Here is an 11,078-nt window from a genome sequence, read left to right as displayed (position 1 = left end):
GAAGTAATCAACTGAACGAATATAAGGCAAATAAGCGTCGCATTAAGTGGCCGTAGTAATATTTCCAGGGAAACATGGCATCACTGATTTCATTTCATAAATTTATTGTTAGTTCACAAGCACCTCAAATGATTCCTAACTTTAACAGCCAGAATACTTCAATTCAAAATTATACCTAATTGGTAAATTTTTGTTCCATCTTCTTTCGTGTGCTACGCGCATTTTTCTGAGGACAAGTTGCATACACTCATAATGATGTGGGTGAAAGTCTGTATGCTGTTCTGATAAGTGGACAAGTGACATAAATGGCGGTTTTTATGCTTTGTAGCCAGGATAACATTTATATTACCGCTGATAAAGCGGTTCTGGGACAGCCGTGTGATACATAGACAGCACGCATGCGCTGAACCGCAATATCATATCTTCACCAACAAGCTGGGCGCCGTTGCCATCCTGCATGAGCGGGTGAAGCACGCGCGGTTCACCTACTAGTATTTCAGTCTCAGCCTGCCCGTTCCGTGATATCAGCAGCCGCGGAAACTAATATCCCCAAAGACCACTGAAGCACTGACCGTGGCCGCCATGGCATCCTCCGACGAACGCTGCCTGCTTCTGTCTCTGCCGATGGAGTTGATCACCTACATCTTCGGTTTCCTGTTTCCCGAAGACCTCATGGCCGTTGAACAAACTTCGACTGTGTTTTCAAGACGGGCTCAAGACCCCAGCGTTCTGCAAACCACAAAGTTTCACCCAAACAGCTCAGCGGGCTCTCTTCGAGAATACTTGGACGAGATGCGGGCGGTGGCCATATATGAACTAGACATTAATAACCTCCTGGCAGCCGACTCGAGAACGGTGGAAGGCTGCGTCCGCAGGTGCATCAATCTGACCACACTGCGCTGCGCGAACACCCGTCTGTTGCCGACAGCAGTGCTTCGCCTCCTTCGAGACAGGCTCCGTCGTCTGCAGTTCCTCGAATGGTCAATCCTTAGATATCCAGTTGACCAGAATGACGCGGGATTTTTATGGAAGCGCCCCGGCGATGACATGCCGTCACAAATCTCTGAAACCCTGCGCGGCATGTACGTTGAGGTGTCACATGGCATGGTCAACAACCTTCTGTTCTGCGCCATTCTCGAGCACTGTTCCAGCCTTCGCAATTTGCACTTCCACGAGATAATGCTTGGGGGAACACTCAAAACAGCCGCATACAAAGTGCTCGAGAGCTACCACCGTGGCACAGCAGGGAAGTTTGAAACATTCACCTTCACCGACGACCGCACTCTTGCAGCCCACGAAACGGGAAGGACGGGGCCTGTGGACGCATGCGGTCCAGCACACGCACCCGAAAGTGTTTTCGGCTTGTTCAAGGCAAGTTTGAATATATCTCGGAATGTAGTCGTGAGGCAGAATCCGAGGCCATCAACGAACTGCGTGGTCTTGGACCGGAGAACTGCACATCAGGTACGGAGAGATTTTTCGAGTCTCTTCATTGTCATTAAAGATGACGCGTTTGCAACTCTCGAAGCAGCGGCTGGTCACCACTTGCACCCTAACACGCGAGCGTTGACGCTGAAGTGTTCCACGTCAGACACAGCGGCCCAGAAGTGTTCGGCAAGTGCAGCCGGTGACACGTTTTTCTTCCACTTCCTCAGAGGATGCCACAGACTGAAAGAGCTGAATCTGGCTGCGTTCCATTTTGAAGAGAACATCGATTGCTGCTCCCTCCTGGCTAACGCCAGCCTCATCTGCCTACGCGCACTGACGCTGCCATCTTGTACACTTCGCGAACGCGGGCGCCTCGAACAGCTCGCCAAGGCGCCCTTCAGGCTGGCGGAGCTAGACGTGCGCGCTGCTCTCACTGAGCGGCCACTGACTTGCGCCTTCTGCAACGCTCCTTCCACATGTACCGAAGAGGTGTTCGAAGGGCTGCGCCTACTGCGCCCCCTGAGGCGTCTTACCTTGTGCGATCTGCCGCACATCCGCGATCTGCGCTTCCTCAGGGGCTGCGTGGTCCGTGAACTCAGACTCCGGAACCTTGGACTAGGGCGCTTTCCAACTGAAGAAACACTAGCGGCGTTGACAGAGGTAAGGATTGTTGGCGATTTGCCCAGTCTAACCCTGTGGTGTTTGTATCGTGCCTACAAAAGTGCCCCTCCTCCAACTTTCAACTCAGACTAAGACGGACGCCGGAGAGGAAGGCTGCGGATATTTTCAATAATCTGAGGTTTTTTTAACGTCTGCTGACATAGCACCGTGCACGGGCTTATCTGCCTCTATCGAATTCATGCTCCCTCTGATGCAGAGTCTACATAAATATGTGTGTGTCGAAAATATAGCACCTACAGGTTGATACATACATCTCTGCAATTAAATTCAGCAATCGTAAGCGATCTGTATTTCCTATTTTCTGAATGTTTCAAACGCGAGTAGGCCACGTTCTGTCGTTTTCACTGTACAGTTAAGAAAATTATACCCAGAATTTCGACATCAAGGAGCAATTTAATGCAGCTGAAGAAGTATAATAATAAAGATAGTGAAGTAAAGATAGGGAAACGCTGTTCATTTAAATTCATGCATAAAAGAATTCACAGAAAAAAACGTAACGCAAAATCAAGACAGCGACTGAGATAAATGGACACACAGCGTTCTCGGTCTTTTACCTTTTTCAGCGCTATGGTTTTCCCCTCACTCATGAACCAACAGTCCGAAGCATCTACCCAGAAAAATGTCAGTGTGCAAGTATTATTTTGAAATGAAAGAATTCTAACATTATGGGCATAGCCATTCCCAAGGCTACCAGAATATTGCCATATTAAAAGCTGATAGCGTCGTAGGCTTTATCTGGTGATAAACTTATCCCTTAGCAGCTTTATCTCCTGCACAATGTTTCATGGACTATGAGTAGTGATAGCTGTCATCAAGCGTTCGGCGCAGACATCAACCGCTCTGAAAAAGCGAAAACTGGTTGTAAGAAAAGGTACAATGCATTAACTACCTCATTTCTCTGTGGGCACCTGAACTGCGCCGAAAGGAATGGTAGAAGGAAGTGAAGGGAGGAACTGTGAAAGGGGCGACGTAGTGCACGGCTTTAGATAAATTTCGCTCATCAGGGATTCTTAGACTCTCACTTGCATCTTTAAGCACACGGGGGTCTCTGCGGTTTGCGGGCATCAAACGCAACCGCGGCGGTCGCCTTTAGCAGAAGGCAAAATCTAAAAGGCACCCTTTGTAACGGACACGTGTCGTGTTCGTATCAGTGCCGCGCATCAGTTATTGCATCGCGCCGATGCGCAACAGTAATGCGCAGTAGGTTACAGCGTCCCGCTCGGCTCGCCCAGAACGCCGGCACGCGTCCCGCTCGGCTCGCCCAGAACGCCGGCGCGCGTCCCGCTCGGCTTGCCCAGAACGCCGGCGCGCGTCCCACTCGGCTGGCCCAGAACGCCGGCAAGCGTCGTGCCTATAAAAGCTGTGCCTTCAATAAACAGTGGTTCATTCTTGCACTGACCATGCTGCTGTAAGCGTCGTCCCTCCGGCTGGTTACATGGTGTCAGAAGTGGCCCTTTGAGGCCTATGGAAATCGACCCTGCGTCCGGCGTGCGATGGACCTGCTGAAGACACCAGAGCCATTGCGGCTGACTGGTAACGTAACAGAAAACTGGAAGCGTTTTAAGCAGAAATTCGAGTTATTTCTGCAGGCGACGGAGACTAAGGACCAGCCCAGATCGGATGCATCCAAGGCGGCACTCCTGTTGAGCATCGCTGGCGACGACGCTTTGGACGTCTTCAACAACTTCCAGTTTGGCGACAATGAAGACAAGACGAACTACAGCACCTTGGTGAGCAAGTTTGATGCTTATTGTGCCGAAGTTAGCAATGAAGTACATGAAAGATACGTATTCCGTTCAAGAAAGCAAGCGGAGGGAGAACCTTTTGAAAAATTTGTTCGTGACTTGAAAAAGCAAGCGGCACAGTGCAACTTTGGCACGCTGCAAGAATCGATGATAAGGGACCAGATTGTATTTGGCACGTGTAATCCTCGACTACGTGAGAAGATGCTGCGGGACAACCAGCTGACGTTGAAAAAAGCAGAGGAAATGTGCAGAGCAGCAGAGACGCTAGCACAGCGGAATGAAGTTTGGCACAGAGGGGACGATAGTGTCGACGCGATTTTGAGGCGCGCGGCTCCCTCGAAAGAGGGGAAAGAAGCAAAAAAACAGTTTCGTTGTCGTAAGTGCAACCGCTGGCACAAACCTAAGCAATGCCCAGCTTTTGGAAAGAAGTGTCGTTTGTGTCACAAGCTGAACCATTTCGCAAGTTGCTGCGCGTCAGCCGGGGTCAGTGAAGTGCGAGAACAGCAAGACGCGGACTTTGACATCCTAGAAGTCACCACGGCAAAGCGCGAGAGGGATTGGATGGTCAAGGCTCAAGTTCGTAACTGTGCGATCCGTTTTAAAGTGGACACCGGATCGCAAGCAAGCTTGTTTCCTATGTCGATTTACCAAAAACTGCGGGGAGCAGAAGAACTGAAGCCGACTAATTCGATCCTGCGGGCGTATAACGGGGGCATCATAACGTGTTTTGGAACGTGTACGCTTGAAGTCCGTCATGGGAACACTTCTGCCACAGTGAAGTTCTTTGTGGTGAAAAATGGGCGTCAAGCCATACTTGGGCTAGAAGCGAGTGAAGCTCTGGGGCTAGTCCAGCGTAGGGTATGTGCCGTAGACAAGACCGCAACTGATGACCTTCTGAAAAATTTCGGGCACATATTCCAGGGCCTCGGGTGTTTGCAGCAGGCGTACAGTATGGTCTTGTCACCTGAAGCGATACCAGTAGTGCAACCAGCGCGACGAGTTCCGGTGGCGCTAGAAGAACCCCTTAAAAAAGAACTTGACCGAATGGTACGTGCTGGCATCATTGTGAGGGTGAACGAACCTACCGACTGGGTCAGCCCCCTAGTTTTGGCAAAGAAGAAAGATGGCACGCTAAGGGTGTGTATGGATCCCAGGGCTATAAACAAGTACATAAAGAGGCAGCATTTCCCGCTTCCTAGGCGAGAAGATTTGGAAGCCCGTTTAACAAATGCCCAGTACTTCAGCTGCCTTGATGCAAATTCGGGCTATCATCAGATACCGCTTGATGAGCGGACTTCGAGGATCTGCACTTTTTCTTCGCCGTTCGGGAAATACGGTTTTCTCCGGCTGCCCTTTGGCATTTCTTCCGCACCAGAGGTATTTCAACAGAGTATGAGCCAAGTCTTTGATGGCCTACCTGGCGTACTGGTATATATTGACGATATTTTAGTATGGGGTTCCAGTAGACAAGAACACGATGAGCGGTTGATAGCAGCGCTAAAAGCAGCCGAGAAAGCCGGCTTGACTTTCAACATCCAGAAGTGCAAGTTTAGGGTGAAAGAAGTCAGATTCCTTTGCGATATCATAGGCCGAACGGGCATATCGCCTGACCCCAAGCTGATCAAAAACTTGGTGAATATACCAACACCAACGTCCAAGAGTGACGTTCAGCGAATGCTGGGTGTACTTAATTACTTTGGTAAATTTGTCCCACGACTGTCCGAGCGAACAACGCTTCTACGTGAGCTTATCAAGACGCGCTCAGAATTCCAATGGACAGATAACCATGCGCAGGAGTGGAAAAAACTAACACAAATCCTGACCACCGCCCCCCTTCTTGCAATCTTTGATCCGCAACGAAAATCCAAGATTACCTGTGACGCATCAAAAGACGGCGTTGGTGCAGCATTACTGCAAGACTACAGTGGTGAGTGGAGGCCCGTAGCATACGCATCTCGTGTTTTAACGCAAGCCGAGAAGAATTATGCCCAAATTGAGAAGGAAGCACTTGGGCTATGTTTTGGCTGCGAAAGGTTTTACGAGTTCGTGTACGGTAGAAACGTGCTTATCGAAACGGACCACAAACCGCTGGTAGCGATAGCACGGAAAGAAATTGCTGACATGCCACCACGAGTGCAACGATTCTTTTTGCGTTTGCTAAAGTACGACTTTGTCTTGCAGTACATTCCAGGAAAACATCTCGTTCTCGCTGACATGTTGTCACGGTCAACAAAGGATCAGGTCGAAGAAAAAGGTGGCACAACACACGACGTTGAGGTTCACGCCGTCCAGTCCTTGGGCTACATGGTCACCTCCGAAACGCTGCGGTCGCTACAGCTGGAAACTGCACGGGACTGCTACCTCCAGACTGTGATAGCATGCTTGGTGGACGGGCAGCCAGTGACAGGTGAACTCAAGCCATTTTCGCACGAACTCTCTGTCGTTAATGGAGTAGTGCTGAAAGGCACTAAGTCGTCATACCGAAAAGTATGCGACGAATCATGTTGGAAAGAATTCATGCGGGCCACCTTGGGATGCAAAAATGTAAGGAGAGGGCTCGGAAACTTATTTTTTGGCCTGGTCTGAATGGCGACATCACTGCCCGTGTGGAAAGCTGTGCAACGTGCAGAAAATACGCGTACAGGCAGCCAGAAGAACCCTTGCTAATGCGACCCGTTCCAAAATGTGCTTGGTACAGGGTTGGAGTAGATATCTTTTCCTATGCGGGCAAGTCGTACGTGGTTGCGTATGATGCATTTTCAAATTTTCCCGAGGTCGCCACGCTCGACAACACAACTGCGGAAACCACGATCGCAGCCCTTAGCGCCATGTTCGCCCGGTATGGTATACCAGTGGAAGTATGCACGGATAACGGACCCCAGTTCTCGAGCCATGAATTTGCCACGTTTGCCAGAGCATATGACTTTCATCATATAACATCGAGCCCCCGTTATCCGCAGTCGAACGGCTTGGCGGAAAAAGGAGTGCAGATCGTGAAGAGGATCCTGAAAAAGACCCTCGACGCCCGGGAGGACTTCTGGCTTGGTCTTCTTGCATATCGCTCTACACCGCTGGAAGATGGGCATTCTCCGGGTGAGCTTCTTCAGCGAAGGCGACTTCGTTCTAACCTTCCCGACTTCGGCAGGGTGACTCGTACTACAGTAAGGAAACGCCACCAAGCCAGGGCTGGACAGCCTTTGGCAGCACTACACAGAGGCTCAACGGTGCGACTTCAGGATGCTGCTGGTTGGTCGCGTAAAGCGAAGGTCGTTGCTGAAACCGCTCCAAGATCCTACTTGGTACAAACCAAACATCAACGTATGCTGCGGCGGAACCGCCGGCATCTGCTTAGGACGGCGGAGCAGTACACCAGTGAAAGCGACGACGACACTTGTTCGGGTTCTCAGCCCCGTACACAGCAACCTACGACACCAGCTGAATCAGGTGCACAATCCTCTAGAGTGGCCTCTGCTACAAACGGTGAGGAATCTTCTCGACCAGCAAGTGGATACAATTCTCCGTCGAGCATCCCATCGTCGCCCACCGTGAGAAGATCAACTCGGACCTCCCGGCCCCCACAGAGGCTACGCTATGGCGAACACTTTAATCAAGTGCCCTAACTGTGACTGTTATATTGAAGTGTCTCATTTTGTTCTTTCCCGAGGGAGGATGTAACGGACACGTGTCGTGTTCGTATCAGTGCCGCGCATCAGTTATTGCATCGCGCCGATGCGCAACAGTAATGCGCAGTAGGTTACAGCGTCCCGCTCGGCTCGCCCAGAACGCCGGCACGCGTCCCGCTCGGCTCGCCCAGAACGCCGGCGCGCGTCCCGCTCGGCTTGCCCAGAACGCCGGCGCGCGTCCCACTCGGCTGGCCCAGAACGCCGGCAAGCGTCGTGCCTATAAAAGCTGTGCCTTCAATAAACAGTGGTTCATTCTTGCACTGACCATGCTGCTGTAAGCGTCGTCCCTCCGGCTGGTTACACCCTTGTGTCGTGCGATGGCGTTGCACGTTAAAGAATCCCTGGTCACCGATAGGTATCCAATGCCCTCCACTACGGCAGCTCTTTCATGTTTCACTCCCACCTTCGTCCCTTCCCTTATTGCGCACTCGAGGTGTCAATTGAGAAGTGAATTCCTGCGCCGTTTTCTTTCCCAAGAAATCACATTGTCTTTTTACCAAGCGTCGATGTTTGTAAGGCATTCTATGCCTTCCGCAGCTTTTCCTCTTGAAACAGCAGTACTCTCCATGCGAATTATTGCAATGCCTGTTACAGGTAATGGTGCAGGTGGAGAGCCTGAAATTGGAGAGCAGTGTTGTCCCCTTGGACCTGTCCTTGCTCTTCCGAGGACAGATGGACGCACCACGGCTACGCCGGCTCTGCGTCACGACGACCGGGATAGCGTCGGAACAATTGTCACGCTCGCTGCACAACTTGTGCCTACTCTTCCCTGCTGCGGAATCTATCCATGTGCATGGTTGGATACCTGGTGTGCCACCGGAGCGCTTCGATATCATCGTACCCTCACTCATTGACACAGACGGCGCCTACTGGAAATTGTACACGGAATCTGCGTATTCTGCTGACCGCACTGTTCTTTGTGAGACGCATGATCTTGTTTCCGTTCCCAGACCGCACAACTGTGGCCCACGCCGCTTTTAAACCCGGTGACATAAAAAACATGGCTGAACACTATGCCCTTCAGACCTGCTCGCATTGGGGCCAGCATAAAAACTACACACCGAGAGCAAAGCCGACAGAAAATATTCCTCATCTGCCGCATCCACCAAGACACGCTTTTGAGCTTTGGAATGAGAAAATGGTGGACATGCTTGAAGGTCTCGGTGTTTTGGCCTTGCATGATCGCCAAAGCTCCGATCGGGCTTTGACGGCGTCACTCCTCTCTAGGCCTGAGATTGTGAAAACGAATTTTAGAGTTGTGTTCTGCGCCTTATTTATTATTGCAACCTCTTTTAAATGACGGCGCATGTATGTGTGAAAATGGTGGAAGTTTTGAGCTGACTGATAGCGTCATTTTATATGCATTGTTTTTAATGTTCGCACTTTATACCTGATCGCGACAAACACAAGTTGCATTTTTGCCTATAAAATCCGTGGAGGGCCGGCCACCGCATTTCGATTAGTTCGATGGCTCGAAAGGATAACATCGTTTTCTGTGGCCCTTTTGAGAATGCTGTTGCACAAGATGGTCATCATATCAATGTTCCAGCACCAAAACCATGCCAGCCTACGCTGCTACCCAAGAGCGAAAAAATGGTGTCGCATTTCTTTCGTTCGTTGCCAGTCGAGCCTTTCAGATGTTGTCCTTGAAAAAGTGGTTTCAGTATGGCTTTGGTCGCGCATGGCTTCATGCGGCGAACTTTGCCTCGATTATGTGAACAAGGATGCGCAAATCAGTGTGCAGATTTCATGAGGTGAAGCAACGCATCTCAACCGCGGCAGGAAGGGGTGTTTGTATACGATATCTGGTCGAAATAAAATAGTGGTGGAAGTGTTTTAACTGACTGAGCATGATGCACACGCCCGCGGTACCTTGGACAGTTCTGCTTCGCTGGCTGGTCCTTTAGACCATTCGGCCATGGGTGCAGCCTTTAAAATATTGTTTAATACTGCAAGCGTGGCGTGCTATGCTTTGGATAACGTCTTTATCAACAATTATTCTCTCCAAAACGCAGCTTGCATCAACTCACACTGCATTCTGGGAAATTTGAACCAGCAACGCCATATGACGAGCATGGGGCCAGTCACATAAAACGGCGGGACATTATGACCACAGCGGGAGGGCAAAAAATACGGCACGATAACCCATTCCCCACGCCTCGATTGCTTGTATCGCCCGTCAATTTTTTTCATTTATTTTAAGCGTTCTGAGTATTCCTTGAGTGCTTGAGGCGACTGCAGCACGGACGCAATTCTTGGACGCTGGCCATTTATTTTGAAGTTCACCGGCTGCCACCATTCTCAGAAACCATATTTTCGTATCCTGACGTCATGCCGCACCTGTCCACATGGTTTTCTCGCCATACCATTGCATGTCCCCTTGTAACATAAACTCGGGTTTTGGTGGCGCAACAGTAATTATCACTGATCGAGGAGATCTTGACATCAGTGATGAAATTAAAGCAATTGCACTAAGAAAGAACTAAGCATGAATATACCAAAATAATGGCTTTAGAGGACACATACACAATTTCAATTTTTATGATGTAGACAGCCGTACATACGCTGGAAACTAAAATCGTTTCATCTATTGACTGCACACCAGTCGCCATTTGACGATGCATATGCGTAACATCACCTGACTTTATTCCATCTGACACAAGTAACTTTTCGTCATTTTGGAACGGAAAACTCTCCACTTAATGTTGGGGTCCACTTCTACTTAAACCTAAGCGGATCCGGTTCGGATGGATGCGTATTTTTTTTCAGCGGAATTCCCAACGAAGTTAATTGCAGTGTAATTGAAACATATAGCGGTTAAACCGGAATGTTTAATGTTATTACGTATGGATGTTATTTTAAAGACTTATGTAGCGAACGCAACACTACGCTAGTCTCCGAGCCATTTCGCGGAGCAGAGGAAAGGACATACTGCTCATGCTCGAGAAGCAGTGAGATCGCATGGGGCACAGCTGGCGCGCCGCCGCCATCACTGCGCTGCTGACTTAGACATGCCGCTATCGCGTTCACCAGTTGATCATGCGCAAGTAGCGACGCATAGCTAGCCTGCCGGGGCCGCCGCCGCTGCCGCCCTCTGCATCGGCTCCCTCTCTCTCTCTCGCCTCGTCGCTTTCGCATGCCTCCAGGTTTAACCAGAGCTAAACCACCGCCAAATTTTTGAAAGTATATTAAATTTCCATCCGAACTGGAAGCTCCCTCTTCTCCCACGACAATGAAATGAAAGTAGCAACGAACAATAAAAATCTCCAGACTGTCGATCGAAAAATGATTTCCGCATTTTATCTCCGATCTGGTAATCGCAGGAAAACATTCCTCTGGATTTCTTAGGCACCACCGCATGCTTACTTGCAATTCTTAGAACCAGTTGACTGATGCCGTCGTTCAACCTTCACAATTTTTATGACAGCTAGTGCCTCACCTGATAAGCACGCCGCTTCATTTGTTCGTGCGATACATAAACTCCGTATTGTCCCTGCATCTAAGCGGTTTATAAAATCTGTCAGATTGTTTGTTTCTATTT

General features: G+C 49.9%; 1 protein-coding gene across 1 annotated transcript; it reads left to right on the top strand.

Annotated features, from left to right (window-relative positions):
- The first annotated feature begins 582 nt into the window (after positions 1-582).
- LOC149344235 (uncharacterized) lies at positions 583-10,567 on the top strand. The gene is made up of 2 exons (XM_089546226.1): positions 583-2,088; positions 8,132-10,567. Exons 1-2 carry the CDS (start codon positions 583-585, stop codon positions 8,516-8,518), a joined length of 1,893 nt encoding a protein of 630 aa, XP_089402352.1. The 3' UTR covers positions 8,519-10,567.
- Positions 10,568-11,078: the final 511 nt, after the last annotated feature.

This window comes from Amblyomma mixtum, chromosome 5 (assembly GCF_055824585.1).
Source record: "Amblyomma mixtum isolate Tamu chromosome 5, ASM5582458v1, whole genome shotgun sequence".
Taxonomy (NCBI): Eukaryota; Metazoa; Arthropoda; class Arachnida; order Ixodida; family Ixodidae; genus Amblyomma; species Amblyomma mixtum.
This window is presented reverse-complemented; position numbering and strand designations above follow the sequence as displayed.